This window comes from Lissotriton vulgaris, chromosome 6, assembly GCF_964263255.1.
Source record: "Lissotriton vulgaris chromosome 6, aLisVul1.2, whole genome shotgun sequence".
NCBI lineage: Eukaryota > Metazoa > Chordata > Amphibia > Caudata > Salamandridae > Lissotriton > Lissotriton vulgaris.
The window spans coordinates 1,401,047,667-1,401,064,403 of NC_141694.1; the positions used below are offsets into that span (position 1 = coordinate 1,401,047,667).

The 16,737-nt window shown below is 46.1% G+C and overlaps 1 protein-coding gene across 3 annotated transcripts in view; it reads right to left on the bottom strand.

Annotated features, from left to right (window-relative positions):
* Nucleotides 1-1,830: 1,830 nt before the first annotated feature.
* KIZ (kizuna centrosomal protein) overlaps nucleotides 1,831-16,737 on the bottom strand; it is an 880,037-nt gene continuing 865,130 nt past the window's right edge. For all 3 annotated transcript variants that reach the window (XM_086927508.1, XM_086927510.1, XM_086927509.1), the window contains one exon: nucleotides 1,831-2,072. In XM_086927508.1, the coding sequence (XP_086783634.1) occupies nucleotides 1,969-2,072 (104 nt within the window). In that variant the 3' untranslated portion in view covers nucleotides 1,831-1,968. The remainder of the gene's footprint in view (nucleotides 2,073-16,737) is intronic.

A 16,737-nucleotide genomic window follows, 5' to 3' on the forward strand; every position in this document is an offset into this window, starting at 1 on the left:
CTGAGAGGGGCACAGGTGTGACTTGGGCACATTGATGGAGAACCCCAGCTGGTGCAAGAGGTCTGCCGTCGTCTGGAGGTGGCTGACGACTGTCTGGAGTGAGCCTGCCTTCAACAACCAGTCGTCGAGGTAGGGGAAGACTGGAACCCCGAACCTGCGCAGATGAGCTACGACCACCGGCATCACTTTCGTGAACACCCGTGGGGTGCTGGTAAGGCCGAAGGGGAGCACGGTAAACTGAAAGTGCTGGTGGCCTACCGTGAACCCCAGGTAGCGCCGGTGGGCCGGCAGGACGGCGATGTGGAAATAAGCGTCCTGCAAGTCAAACGCTACCATCCAGTCTCCTGGGTCCAGGGCAGCTAAGACCTGAGCCAGAGTCAGTATTTTGAACTTCTCCTTCCGGAGGAAGCCGTTGGACGTTCCGTAGGTCGAAGATAGGGCGTAGGCCCCCTTTGCCCTTCTTGGGTACCAGAAAGTAGTGGGAGTAGCAACCACATCCTACTTCTGGCCCAGGTACGCGCTTGATGGCCCCCTTGGCCAAGAGGGCTGAAACTTCCTCCTGCAGAAGCCGCAAATGATCCCCCGATACGCGGTGGTGTTGCGGTGGCATGGCTTGAGGGGTCGTCTCGATCTCCCCCGGCATCGCGTCTTGCCCAGGAACTGGAGGGTGTGGAGCAGGCCGCGACGCCCGCGACTCCGACGGAGCCGCTTGGGCGGTGTCACCAGAACCCCCGGCCGCGTCGCACGAGCGTCAGGGGGAGTCTGAAGAGCGATTAAGTCTCTTCGACTTCTTGTGCTTACCTGACAACAACTTCGACCCGGAGGAGTGATGCCTACTCTCGGAGCTGTGATGGCTCCGACCCCGCGACCTGTCCCTCGACCTCCTGTGGGACCGGGACCTCTTGCGGCCGACTGCCGGAGTTCGAGTCACTTGCGGGACCGCTCCCGCCTAACTTTCGAAGTCAGGGCCCGGCAGTCGGGGCAGGCCTTGTCGTCGTGGTCGACGCCGAGACAGTGGAGACACCAACGGTGAGGGTCCGTGACCGACATCAGTCGGTCGCAATCCTCACAGGGCTTGAAACCAGGCATCCCTAGGAACCATCCGGAGTCACAAGACTCAAGAAAAGAGGATCAAAAGAGATTAAAAAAAAATAGTCAAAAAGTGACTAAAGTACTGCTTTTTCCAGATCTGCGTTTGCTGGCGCGAAAAAAAGAAAAGAACTGAGGTCAGCACGCGGAGGCGGCGTCTAAGTACTCCGACGACGTCATCACGGCGCCGACGACGGACACGGAGCCGCAGACGACGCATACCGACGTGCAAGGGTACTGCTACGCAAAAATTTCCGGATCCAGTCTGACGCCAGGGGATATTCTAAGGTAAGGAATCTATCACTAACGTGTCTCTTTCAGATACTTTCCATGCGCATACTAGTCAAAAAGTAGCACTTTTTTGATTGTTTTGTGGAGATTCGTCAAACTGCGCAAAAGTAATTGGAAACACAGGAATTTCCTATGGAAAAACAATCCTAGATCTAATGACTGCCACTGATTATATAAAATATTTTTCTAATACCAGACCTAGTAAACAGCCACTAAGTGGCATGGTCTGCACTCAAGCTATTTTTGATCGACTGACCACAGCACACTCTCTTTGGAGCCAGTAAGTAATTCAAGATGGTTCGAATGCGGTACATGAATTATATTTATGAGAAAATGTTGTTTACAAGCTACAGGCAGTACATTCTCCCGAAGTAAGCACATTCTCTGTCAATATCCTCAGAGGAAAAATCAAATATTAAAGTAGTTTAGAAAAAGAACGAGTAGTCTATAGGTTTGTGAGAAGTTTATATTTGCTGGTATCAATTAACCTGTTTCAGGGCAAACAAAATAAAAAAAGTATATATTCAGTAAATTGACGGGCATATTTAATTACAATGGAACAACATATCTCCACTCAGTTGCACTCTGTTAGTCGTAGAAGTCGTCAAAATCATCTGCATCTGTAGTTTCAATTTGTGGGCGAAGCACGTCTTCAATATCTGAGGCACTGTCTTCAGACTCTCCCCAGAATGCTAAGGAAAAAAAGAACAATCACTTTGAAATGTTTTAATAGAATCCCTCTGAAATAGTTCAAATGTCCCTTGCAACAAATTAAAACATGCATTAAATGAACAACTGTAATGCAACACATTCAACTAGACTCTTCCATTTCCCATTTTATGCTGACAAAGAAGCTTGATGCATCTAACAATCCTGTTCTACAGTGTCATGTTTGTTGAGGGCTTCTCCTGGGTGGACATTTCCTACAGGGGTCTTACACCCACACCTGTGGACGTGCCTTCTATCCTTCAAAACCTAGACAAGTGTTTCTCTGCTTGCAAAGCCAATTTTACCTTAGCTTAAATCATGGCCATTTGCAGGAGTTGAGTGAAGGATGGGTTGGGTGGCAGGATCGGCAGCAAGAACGACCTGCACTGCTTTGCCATTGTTCACCCACTTCATACCCCTTTACGTGGAGCTGAAGAGAATTATTTAACCAGTAGCACACTACACTGTGGGGCAGTGAGTGGTTTGCAGTGTTTTATTTGTAACGATCCTATAAGATAAGAGTTTTGGTTACGTCCATGATAGACAAGAGTGGAGCTTTTCTCGAGGCTTGGAATGCAGCAAGAGAATTACCAGTGGCTGAGAATGAGTCACGCATTCCATCACCTTGATGTTGCAGGTGATACCCTAAGTGCTACTTGTGTGCCCAGATGTGGGCCACGTATTTAGTGTGCCATAGGAGTCTCAAGTAGGGTGGAACCAGTCTGAAGTTGCTTGTGGTCCCTTCTGGAGGGATCTCCCCAGGCAGTTCGGGACGGACAGTTCCCATAAGCAGAAGGGTCAGTATTGATTTGCCCCCTCATTGCTGCTGCTCGTTCTCCCTTCCTTCCTTCCGTTGTCCCCTGTGCCTCTGTCGTAATTTCCCCCTGGTTTGTTTGTTTATATTGCACTGTATTTCTCTGTATTTCTCCTATTTGTCGCTGGCTCCCCTGGTGTGACCCCCCCTCCGCTCCCCGCCGCTGCTCCATCGCGGCCCAGCCCCCTTTTTTTTCCTGTGTCCCCACTGGCCGCCCCGCTCCCGCCTCCAAGCTGATCCTCCCTCCCACTTCGCCTTAAATGGAGACCGCGCGGACGCGCAGCAGACACGCGCAGCGGGCGCACCGATTGTGCGCCGAAGGCGCGCCAATGGCAAGCCCGTCTGCGCCCGCCCGCGCCCAGCGCCAGGACCCCTGGCTCTCGTCGACGCCAGACCACAAGACGAACCTACGCCGCCGCCACCCTCAACGCACTCAACACCGGGCGACCCCCCGCCTGCTACCGAGCCACCCCGAAACGCACCCACGGACCCTTCACCTGCCAAGCCTGCAAATTCACCTGCCTCCGGACCTGCAACGCACCCGCCAAGCCGAGCACCAGCAGCGACCACCTCAAGTGCATGCTGCTCAACACCGGCTCCGTCCACAGACACGCCGTCGAACTCTGGAACCTGCTCGACACAACATCACCAGACGTCGCCTTCCTCACGGAAACCTGGATGAACGCCTCCTCAGCGCCTGACATCGCCATCGCCATCCCGAACGGATACACGATCACCCGAAGGGACCGCGTCAACCAGATTGGAGGAGGCATCGCCATCGTACACAAGAACACCATCCACATCACGACCAGCGCAGACGACACCTTCACCGCCGCCGAACACCTCCACTTCCAGATACACACCGACCCCAAGACCACCCTCAGAGGCACTTTCATCTACAGACCCCCGGGACCACGCACACAATTCAGCGAAGACTTCACAGACTTCATCAGCACGCACGCCCTCCCCTCCGCTGACTACATCCTCCTAGGGGACCTCAACATCCACCTGGAGACCAACAAGGACAGCAACACCACCACCCTGCTGGACAACCTCGCCAACCTCGGACTCAAGAAACTGGTGAACACCCCCACCCACTACGCCGGCCACACGCTTGACCCAGTCTTCTCCTCCAGCAAGTACATCGCCTTCAGCCACTCCACCAGACTTCATTGGACTGATCACAGATGCGACCACTTCAGCTTCAAAAAAACCACGACCCACCACCACCTGCAACAGGCTCCTCGCAGGAGCTGGAACAAGATCACCGCCGACCAGATCACCACCTCCCTCAGCCGGAATCCCCCCCCGCCAGCACAACGGACCCCAACAAAGCAGCCAGCAACCTCACACAGTGGATCACCAACTGCGCAGACGACCTCGCACCACTGAAGACCCCTCCCAGCAGACACGGCAGCAAGAAAGCCTCTTGGTTCATCAACGAACTTAAGAACTCCAAGAGGTACTGCCGCACCCTCGAGAAAGCCTGGCGCAACGACCAGACCACAGACAGCATGACTGCCCTCAAGCACGCCACCCGCAAACACCACCAGCTGATCCGCACCACAAAGAAGACAGCATTCAAAGAACGACTGGACAACAACGCCCATAACAGCAAGGAACTCTTCAGCATCTTCAAAGAGCTCTCCAACCCCAGCGCCGGAAACAACGACATCACTCCCTCGCAAGACCTCTGCGACTCACTCGCCTCGTTCTTCCACCGCAAGATCGCCGAAAAACAGCTTTGGCGCACCAACCACGCACCCAACCACCGAACCAACACCCCCCACCACAACCCTCTGCGCCTGGACCCCGGGCAGCACCGAAGACACCACCCGCATGATGAACACCATCCACTCCGGATCCCCGACCGACCCCTGCCCCCACCACGTCTTCAACAAAGCCGACTCCATCATCACACCCCAACTCCGGGACATCATCAACGCTTGCTTCAACACCGCCACCTTCCCGGAAAACTGGAAGCACGCAGAGCTCAGCGCCCTCCAGAAGAAACCAACAGCGGACCCCATCGACCTCAAGAACTTCCACCCCATCTCGCTCCTCCCTTTTCCTGCCAAAGTCATCGAGAAGACCGTCAACAGACAGCTTGCCGCCTTCCTCGAGACGAACGGATCCCTCGACCACTCGCAGTCCGGCTTCCGAGCCAACCACAGCACCGAGACAGTCCTCATCGCAGCCACCGACGACATCAGATCCCTGCTCGACAACGGGGAGACAGCGGCCCTCATCCTCCTGGACCTCTCCGCAGCGTTCGACACTGTCTTCCACCGCACCCTAGTGCAGCACCTCAGCAACCTCGGAATCCAAGAGAAGGCACTGGAGTGGATCATTTCGCTCCTCGCCGGAAGAACCCAGAGAGTCTGCCTCCCCCCATTCAGATCCGAGGCCACCGAAGTCATCTGCGGCGTACCACAGGGATCATCGCTCAGCCCAACCCTCTTCAACGTCTACATGAGCCCCCTCGCAGCCATCGCACGCCGACAAAACCTCAACATCATCTCCTACGCCGACGACACCCAACTGATCTTCTCTTACTCACCAATGACCCCGCCGCCGCCAGAACCAGCCTACACGAAGGGAGGAAAGACGTCGCCGAGTGGATGAAGAACAGCCGCCTGAAACTGAACTCAGACAAGACGGAAGTCCTCATCCTGGGGTCATCGCCATCCGCCTTGGACGACTCCTGGTGGCCCCCCGCCCTGGACTCCACTCCCAAGCCAACGGACCACGCACGCAACCTGGGCTTCATCCCGGACTCCTCCCTCTCGATGACCAGACAAGTCAACGCCGTCTCATCATCGTGCTTCAACACCCTGCGCATGCTCCGAAAGATCTTACGATGGATCCCCACCGAAACCAGGAAGACGGTCACCTCGTCACCAGCCGACTGGACTACGGAAACACCCTCTACGCCGGAACCACGGCCAAACTTCAGAAAAGACTCCAACGCATCCAGAACGCCTCCGCACGACTCGTCCTGGACATCCCCCGACACAGCCACATATCCAGCCACCTGAGAGACCTGCACTGGCTCCACGTCAGCAAGAGGATCACGTTCAGACTCCTCACCCATGCACACAAGGCCCTCCACGACCTGGGCCCCAAGTACCTCAACGACCGCCTGACCTTCTACACGCCCACCCGCCAGCTACGATCGACCAGCCACGCCCTCGCCGCAGTTCCACGCATCCGCATAGCCACCGCTGGAGGAAGATCCTTCTACTACCTGGCAGCCAAGACATGGAACTCCCTCCCCATCCACCTTTGGCTAACCCAAGACCATCACTCCTTCAGGAAGCAACTCAAGACCTGGCTTTTCGAGCAGTAACGGACCCCTCTCCCCCAGCGCCTTGAGACCCTTCCAGGTGAGTAGCGCGCAATACAAGTATCATGATTGATTGATTGATTGATGATTAAAGTAGTCCATTGTCTAGAGTAGCATGGTGGGTGAAAAACAATGGCCTGGAATGCGGCTCGAGCGACTGCTAATGACTTAGATCAATTAAAGCATTCTATCCATCACTCTGTTGTTGCTATAGTACCCTAACTGCAACAGACCTACTTCAGGTTCTATAATATGAATGTGACAGTATAAATTTTGCTGACCTAAACTGCTGAATTTTTAATGGGGCAATATCAGGATTTCTCATTGGGCTACATAGGTACTTGCCTGGAGTTCAGGAACCGAAGACACCATTCAAAACTCAACTTGGGACTGGTGTAAAGTTACAAGCTGTTCCTTGAGTATGAGCTTCTTGTGGCTCTGTGCTAACACCGTTTAAAGTGACTGTGTAGTTCCTCTATTTGCACAGCAGGAAGCCAGGCTCCGTCCCCTAAGCCAATCACAATGCTGCAATGCAGCTTTGAGATTGGTCTGAGCGCTGTGACACGCTGCTCAGTAAGGGGCTGGAGGGGTGGGCATGTTCTTCATGCAGGCTGTAATGCAGCCTGCATGGAGAACAGGGAAGTTCGCATGACTAGTTTGGGTGGCCGAGAGGGCCGACCAAACAGTCATTGCGCACTTAGGAGTGGGCAAACCACTCCTCCCCTGCCCTGCTCAGAGAGCAGAGCAGCCTTGCCCACCCACCCGCCGCAAAGCAGCAGGACACCAAACATAAAATGACAATAACTCTAGGTTATTGTTATTTTATGTTTGTCAATGCTGAACCTGTTGGGTGCGTCGGACGGGCCCGGCCTTCCGACGTCACAGTAGGCGTGTGTGGAGGACGGCCGGGGGCCGTCCGAAACATGCCCACTCATTAATTCCCCAGCACCGGAGTGGAATTTGCACCACGGTCAAGGGGTTAAAAGCAGTGGGGAGACGCTCCTCCGCCATAGCGAAGGAGTAGCCCCTGGTAATGGAGGAGAAGATTGAGAGAGAAGTGTGTAAATTATAATCAGGACTAAAACATAAAAAAAAGGCAGCTGCATAGTACCAGCCCAGTCAGATATACAGCACTGTGCTGTGTGTGTATACTTCAGGGAAGCCCCAGTAATCAGTTGGTAACATTGGATATATATATATATATATATATATATATATATATATATATATATATATATATATATATATATATATATATATATATATATATATATATATATATATATATATATATATATATATATATATATATATATATATATATATATATATATATATATATATATATATATATATATATATATATATATATATATATATATATATATATATATATATATATATATATATATATATATATATATATATCTCACGCTCCAAGTTTGCCCCAGCAAAGAGCCGCACTCCAATTCAAGTAATTAGCTGAATGCTTTGGGTATGAATGTCCTCCATCTGCCGATGCATTCAGACAGCCAGTTCGCCACCTCACCTGACGCGTTTCGAATTATTCTTCTTCAGAGGCGTGGTCGGTTTTGAAAAGGTACGTGCCTCCAGTTCTTAAGTATCCCAGTTAATTCCGCCCCCAAATTGACTGGCTTGATTGTACTGTGGGGCATACTGGGAACTTTAGTCACTGGAGAAATAAAACCTTCAATGGTTGCACTAATTCTTGTCTTGCGTACATTTCAAGTCCGCAAATGGACCTCGGGAGACAGAGTCCATTCTAAATCCCTTACTTATATATGGTGCAAGGTGCTTCCCTTATGTAACATGTTAAGATGGAGTGTGCTTAATCATCCCAATATTCAGACAACACCAACATAATAATAAATATTTGGCGAAAAGGTGCAAACATTAAAATATATAGGATGTAAAGCACAGAGATTCCACACAAATAAAAAAAGCCCTATACAGCTTTAAAATGCACATGTAGATCTAAACAAAGTGCAATGTGCTTCACCTGTAAGGTACAAGGAGTAAGAGGTGCTACGTACCGTTCCTATATTAAAATATTAAAATCCATTAACTCCAACATTGCACTAGCTACTAGAAAGTGCAGGATGCTTTTCCTGTAAAGTACAAAGGAACAAAAAAGTGCCACATGCTTTACCTATATTGAAATATATAAACTCCTCTACTGCACTTATAGATATAAAGTGCAATGTGATGTTCTTGTAAAGTACAAGGAAAGTGCATCATGCTTATCCTAAATCCCTCCAGAACAATTTAGGCAAGATTTCATCCTCTAATATTGAAATATATAAACTCCTCTAAAGTACCAGAAAAGACAATTGTGCTTATCCTAAATCCCACCAGAGCAATTTAGGCAAGATTTCATCCTCCAATTAAGAACAATGTCATCAATATAAAACATTATCTAAAAGAAATGTGACAGTCTTCTTCATATGTGTCTAAAGGAATGTGACTCTCTTATCCAATGAGTGCAGAGACACTACAATGCAAAACCACGGTTTCCTCATCTTCATACCTCAAAATAAGAAGAATTGCTCCCTTGTACTCATTCCTATGTCTGATGTGTAAAAACAATCTTTTTGCACACAATCAAATTGCATTTTACATTCTAACCCCGGTGACAAGATAAAAGATATTTCAAAATAGAATTAGGGAAGTATCACAAACGTTCAAAAGAAAAAAAAAATCATGGGAAATAATACAGAAATGTGTACAGTTCAGCATCTGCATTCAGGCCCCATGGGATCTTAGTTCCCACTGTGATTATCCACTTCAATTTGGCTCTTCTCAGTGCTGTTTTTCGGTCTCCTCCCCTGATCTTAATCAGAATATGTTCAATGCCGGAGAAAGAGAAATTATTCTCCAATTGGCCTTCATGATCTTTCCAAATGTGTTTCGCCATCACATATGTAAAGTCTTTGTTGACAGCGACCCTTATGTGCAGCTTTAGTTTGATGACAGTGCTGCCCAAATATTGTTCGCTGCAACCACATTCCAGGAGGTGAACCACATGAGTGGTCTTGCATGCTTTACATTTTGGACACTTGAAGAAACCATTGCACATCAACCAATTACACTTTTATGGGGTTTTGTTGGAAAAATAACTGTGGCTTAGCAGGTTTCCCAAGGAAGGCACCTTGTGGTGGGCTGCACCGTGCAGATTGGATGCACTCGAGTGCACAGAAAGACAGGTTTTTAAGAAATCAAGCTGGAGTCTACTTGACCGAGGCTCAATGGAGAGAGTTAATATTGCACTTATTGTTTGTCTTGTTGGCAGAACCCACCAAAGGGATGAATTATAGAATGGAACTACTACGCGTAGGGTGTTTTATTTAAATTTGGCAAGTGATGTCTGGTTTTTCGGAATTAAAATGCTGCTACAACTTGCAGGATTTGCCCGTCTTTGAGTGCGTCCTTGCAGGGATACATCTTGTGGAAAGACGTAATACGGCCAGTCCCAGCCGGGAGGACTGCACTATATTAAACTTAATTGTGAGTGCCAGCTAGCTCAGAGGTCACTAGAAACTTTCTCGTTTTCACAAGAAGGGATTAGTTACTGACAACCGCATAAACATGACAACTTTGTTTCCCCAAGATAAAACGTATCTTCAGAGTCATGGAAACAATAGATAGATATTTTACTCAGTCATTCTTGCATGCTTTGTTTCACCAGAGGTGCAGAGAAATAGAGACAGGCGTTTTCAATAAAAGTATTTATTGAAGTCTTTTTTCTCATACAGAAGAAATGAACTGCTACAATCGTAATACTGGCTGTAAAGTATAATGCGTACAGCAAAAAGAGTATTATAAAATAATACTGTAAAAGCATAGTATGGTTTCTAAGCCATAATATACATACATAAATAAATAAAGACTAAAAAGTACTAGACTGGTGCTTCTTAAAATACGCCTACCCCGATGTACCTAAGTCTAGTACGAGGGAAGAAGTAAGTGTGGTGTAGCATAAGATTAGTATTCTTTTTGCCAAGAATGTATCCAAGATTTCTCTTAGGGTCTAATCAGCTCCGTACCTTGGTTTAGAATGAGGGAGGTCTGGTATCTCTCTGTCTCGGAACTTGATTTCCCAACACCCCGCAAGGGGAGCTTGGAAACACTGGAGCTGGATTTCTTGGCAAGAGAAAAGACAGCGTCTCTCTCAGTGCGCCAGCTGGAGGGTCGGCTTCCTTCAGCACTTGCTGTAGCGAGCTGCGTCGGGCAAGTAGATAGTCGAACTGCTCCAAACCACTGTGTGTTTGCTTGGGCAAGTGTGGGCATATGTATACCTTGAAGGTGCAGAGTTTGACGTAAAGGTGGACATAATAACGTCATCAAAGAGTCTCAGTTCTTTGAAAACTCCATGAGTTCTTGGACAAATCAATATTCAAGCAAGGAGAAGTCCCTAACTGCTAAATCCGAGTTTTCCAAGAAATCGTTGTGGATTTTCGGAACTAGTGGAAGTAGCCATGCCGTATTTGGACTGCATGGGCTATGCCTAAATATGGTTATGATTTCTATGGCTATATAAGGACAAGGCTCTCTATACTTATAGAAGGGCATGAATCTGCAAAATTACACTAGGGTCCTAAAATGCTATACAACACCCACTCCACTTTATTATGTTCGACATTACTAAATTAAGCACTAAAACATTGCTAAAGCACATGTTTACAATCCCACCCAAAAATACATAAAATGCATTTGAAATGGTTGTACACGAAAATGAGCATTTGTACTGTACGCATTTAAAAGCATTGATTCCATTTTAAGTATATATGAGCGTATGATATTGAAAATGCTAACTGAATGAATCATTAAAATTATATTTATGAAATGGCGCTGAATACAGAAGAAAAAAGCTTCGAGACCATCCCATAGCAGCATATATAAACTGTTTTGGTTTGTGGATAAGGTCAATATTGTTTCTAGGAAGTATTCAAAGAATTCTTGTTCTCTAAGAATAGCTCTACTTTAAGCAGATTATTTTGTGCCAAAGTTAAATTTTTGGAAAAAGTCAGACCAAATCGTAGAAAAATAGAGTTCCAAAGTTAGAAGTTTTTGATTTTGAAAAACGAAGGTCGAATTCTATGCTGATAGAACGCTGTGTGCTAATTTACAAAGTTATTCTCGGTGTCAGGAGAAAACATTAAATCTGGCAAAGAAATCGTCTACCACAGTAGGTGAAAGTTGAACCACTTCATTAAGTAGATCAATCGTACACAGATGGGAAGCATCGCTGTCAGCGTCAGTCGCATTAGCAATATTCGCAGTAGATGGCACCTGTGTGCCTGTTGGTCCACGTATCTCATCCTCAGCTGGAATTGCCGGTGAGACCTCAATGAATGCCGTCATCAGGATTGGTAGCCCTTGGGGGCAGCACAATGCATGAGCCGTTACCGAACCAAGCAAAGCGTCAACATCCGTTGGCAGTGCTGATGGAAGTGTTAGACAGATATCCAACACGCATTCCTCTCCACAAAGCAGGCATCGAAGAACAGGTAAGATGCAATCTTGCCAGATTGATCTGAACGAAAGGAACCATGTGGTATTCAAATCTCTCAAACGAGCCTAGCCAAGAATCTGTGTTATGCGCTCACAATACTGCATTGCCAGAAGAGCGTTCTCCATGGTAATCTGGGTATCGCTGGTGACTGGACTTGCCATAACGGAGCAGAAGGATCAAAAATAGTATCCCTGCTACGAGTCCCACAATGAGAGGCAGGCCGCCGAACACAGTGCACGAAGTTTGGAAAAATGCCTAGGACTACTTCAAAGGGTGTTAACAGTCCCGTAAAAATTGTCTTAAATACATGTACAATACCACTGGTATCAGACATGTTTAGGATACGACCTAACATTTCTGCGAAATGTATGAGGCAGTTTGTTGATAATAAGGCATGTATCTCCGCTGCGGACCTTGCAACTTGCAGATCATATGTCTCTCTGGACGAGGTCAGTGGCACAGTTTTTTGTAAAAGAATGACTTTCATTCTGCTTAAAGTATCAATTCGAATAGAAGAGATGTTCAGTGAAAGCCATAGCGGCGACTCCCCGTCTGTCTTACTTTTAGGAAACAATACTTGCATACAGGTGACCCTGGCTGACACACTAACGAGATAGGCTATTCCTGGCATCATTCCTCAAACAGCTGTGATCATTCAACATTATGTAGCTTCCAATGGAAACCGGCCTAAAAATTGGATCTATCGCTGCTGCCGGGGAACCCCGCAGGTGGCACAATAAGTTGGTTGAAGAACCATCGCAGGCTCTATGTAAATTAATACCCTGACATAGAAGTGTACCGCTCAGTGTGGTTTTGCAATTTTTACCACTAAGAAATACCTCCTTTTCCCCACTCCAACATTTGTGTGTGTATGGTAAATCCCAGGTCGACTTTATGTATTCTTTACCCAACCTTTCATACAGGCCCGCTGTTATGTGTTTTAAGCAATACTAAAACTGGAAAATTGTCACTGGTATCGTTATGGTGCCATGTATAATCCATTCCATGGCTGGTTTCTCAGAAACGGTTAATGGTAATCTTTCCAGTTTTTCTATGCTCAGCACCGTATAGTCTGCTCTCCTCTGTGCCAAAGAGATTTGTTTATCTGTAATGTTAAATCCAGTAAACAATGACGTGGTGTTGATTAGATGCCAAGGCACATAGCCTGAACGAAGATTTTGTAATGTCCAGCCTAGCAGCATTATAGAACGCAGTTGAACTGTCCATGTTGTAGCATTAGCAAGTCCTGTTCCATTATGTCTATGGCAGAGGATACAATGCTGTCCAAAGAATAAATTCTGGATGACAGAGTCGTTAACCCATTGTCAACTACAGAGAGAGCTTTCTCTAAATTAATACGATCAATTTCTCGTATTCGTTCTGCAGTTTCCATTTGCGGGACTTTCCATGCCTCATTATAAGCAGCATATATATCGGCATATATGAAACGTTTATGACGTGGTTTGCGAGGTCCTTGTAAGAAGTCTCTCAAGTCAACGCCATCTTTAAGTAAAGATAAGTGTTGTTTTATATCTGGGAGTGCAGATTTTTTGTAGCCACTCAAGGCACAGTTTTCCTACACTGTAAGTTGTTATAATCCCTGGATGTTGTCTCTGGACATATCTTGGATCTGGCCTAATTACTGTAAACCCTTGTGTCTTGTTCAGGAATCTATCTTGACAGTTATTCGTGTCTGTGGGCCAGATTAACCATTTTGTCCAATTAGGATTAGTTCTGTTTTGATTTAAAATAAATTTTACGTCTACCTCCTCATCTATAGTTTCATTACTATCAGGTGTGGGTTTAGGTATGGACGGTTTGTTTAAGTCTTTTATCTTAGCAAGGCCAAGACAAGATGTCTGTTGAACAGTTTCATTTAAAAACATTATTTGTTCTATGATGATGCAGGCTCTGAATAAGGCTTCTAAACCTTGTACCTGCCAGTCTTTTGTGCCCCAGACAGTTTTTGTCTCAATGTTGTGTTTCCAAAAGTCAAAACCTAATGTGGACAATTGAGCATAAAAGGCGGCAGAATACATTTGCTTTAAATTGGTCAACATACTTTTCATTCCTGTCTTATTAACATTTTTAAAGTAAAATGTATCTGGATGTGTGACATTAAAACCTGAGAAGTATGGACATTTTTCATAAAATGTTTTTGAGCTACCCTTTGGTGGCGTTGGACAATGTTTTCCCATTGATAAGAAGTTAAAACATTTCTAGGGTTTGCAGATTTGTGCAAAAAATGATGACCAAAATTAGTTTAGTTTAGTTTTTAGTTTGTATAGCGCAAACAGCTACCCAACAAAGGGTTTCCCGGCGCTTGTGATTCAGAGAAGGAAGTTTGGACAGCTGACTAGATGTTAAACAGCCAAGTTTTAATGGCTTTTCTGAAACTGATATGATTAACCTCTGAGCGCAAAGCCTGTGGCATAGAGTTCCACAGGGAGGGCCAAGGTAGGCAAAGGATCTACCTCCCATGCGTGATAGTCTTATTTTAGGCACAGCAAATTTGTTTGCTGTTGCGGATCTCAGCGTCCAGGATGGACGGTAGTGTTGTACCAGATTTAACAGGTATTTAGGGGCTTTGTTTGCTGAGATTTTATGCATAAAGCATAATGATTTGAATTTGATTCTGCTCTCAATTTTCAACCAGTGTAATTCTCGTATGAGTTTGGTAGTAGGTGCATGGATGGGAATTTTACCTAGCAATCTAGCCGCAGCATTTTGTACGGTTTGTAGTTTGCGAACAGTGGCTTTTTTGGCTCCCAAGTATAGTATATTGGCATAATCCAATCTGGATGTTATGAGGGCGTTAATGACAGTTCTTTTGGCGTGATCTGGTAGCATCCAGCAGATTTTCTTTAGCCACTTCAGAATGACAAAGCAGGTGGCTGATGTTTTGATGGCCTGCTGGTGCATACTAAGAGTGTCATCTACCACAAAGCCAAGGTTACGGGCCTGGTTAGTTGGTATAGGGGGAGAGCCCATTTCTGGGGGCCAGTGTTGGGGTCCCCAGAGTTCTTTATTTTTTCCTAGGATTATGAGTTCGGTTTTTTCACCGTTTAATTTCAAAAAGTTATTTTTCATCCATCCAGCAATTTTTGTAAGCCCAGTTCTCAAGATAGAGGGATCATTATTGTCTGTAGAATGATTAAAACAATACATTTGTTCATAATCTGATGAACCTTCTAAGTATTCATGTTTTGTAAATTTTGCTGACATCATGTTATTAACAGTCTCAAAGTCCCAATCATCAGAAAATGTGCTGGGTGAAACAAAGTCACTCAAGGAAACCTTAAATTGGTGTGGAATCTTCAGCAGCTCGACAGGACCATAAATGTCATAATCAGTTCTGTCCCAAGCTATACCACCTGGTAGGGGAACAGCTGTGATGTTTACTGATGACAGGTCTCTTTGCTCACAATGAAATGATTTGTGTGGCTTCAAGAGCAAGTTGATGTTCTTACTTGCTAAGTCTATTTTACACTATATTTTCCATCTATCAGCTTTCCCAAACTGAAAACAAGAATAAGCCATAGTAGGAGAAAAAGTACACCTAACACAATCCAAAATTCAACCCATGGTGAAACTAGATATGTATTTGCAAGCTGGTGAAAAAGTTCTGTTACTTGTTCCTTGAAAGTTTTATTTGCTGGTGTTGTTTCAGGTTCACTGGGATCCTCAGAAAAGCTGTCAAAGTTGATGAAATAGCCAGAGGCAGTTCTGTCAATTGTTGGTATTGCATCCAGATTATTTGAAATCGCTGGAGCTGCTGGGTCCCTTGACATGTTAGTATAGTCAGATGCTACATCATTGTAGACGGGAGTTTCTTGACAAGCTGTTGTTTGGGTTTCAAGAGGCACAAGTTCCATGGCTTTGTTGCATAGTCCTTTTCTCACTGCAGATTCTTCAAAGGTGATGAGTCTTTCAGTTTGAACTTCTTGAATAGTAGCAAGATTTGGTCGTCTGCTACATCTTTGAAGTCCTATGGGCCTACTACTTATTATCGGCCACATGGTAAGGTTTTACCAGGTCGATGGATACGATCCGGTTTTCCTTTCTTCCAGTAAGGGGCGGCAGTAAAACTGTTCTTGATCCTTGGATTGCTAAGACAGGTACAGATTTTCTGTAAGAAGGCCCAAGTTCCTTCTTATCCGCTATTTTCTCTCTGACCAGATCCCCAATCTTTGGAATCCAGACAGGTCTCAGGATGGAATGGACTTGAGTACCGCAAAGCAATGCCCAAACTGGCCATGGCCTCCTTGTAAGCTTTGGAGCTAAACAAAGGGCCCTGGTCAGAATGTAGCGTGCCGATTGCGTATGTGCTGATAAAGACTCGCAAATCTTTTATAACAGTTCGGGCGTCAGCCGAGCGCTGAGGCCACATCCAAATGAATCTTGTCCTAATAGTTGTGGGATCGCTTTTGTCCATAGGGACGTCTGAGCATGGATAGTCTAATGCTATCTAACAATGGTGTCTGTACCGGGCTGGCTACACTGTAGTCAGGAATATGGCAGCACTCCAAGCTGTGATCTCTGTAACAGACATCGCAATTAATTCCAAATTCGTAAATGTGGGCATTCATCCCTGGCCACCAGTACATCTCTTTTAATTCTAGTAGAGATTTTGAGATCCCTTTATGTATCAGACCCTCTCCCATATGTGCTTCTTGAACCAGAGCACCTCTCCGATTCCTGTTTGGAAATTACCCTATCCCCCACTCCAGGGATTCGAGCAAAAGGAACAGAGTTGGCGTCAATTATGTATGAATATTCGCGTGGATAGTTTAGAGGTAACACAGCTCCACTGCCTTTGCTTGTGGCATTGACAACTAGCATTGTTTCACCGTCTATTTTTGTTTTTGAACGAGTGATTGCAGCTACGGAAGCTGTTTGCACAGCTGCCTTTGCGGCTTCATCAGCCAATGAACTACCTGCAACGTGAATGCCATC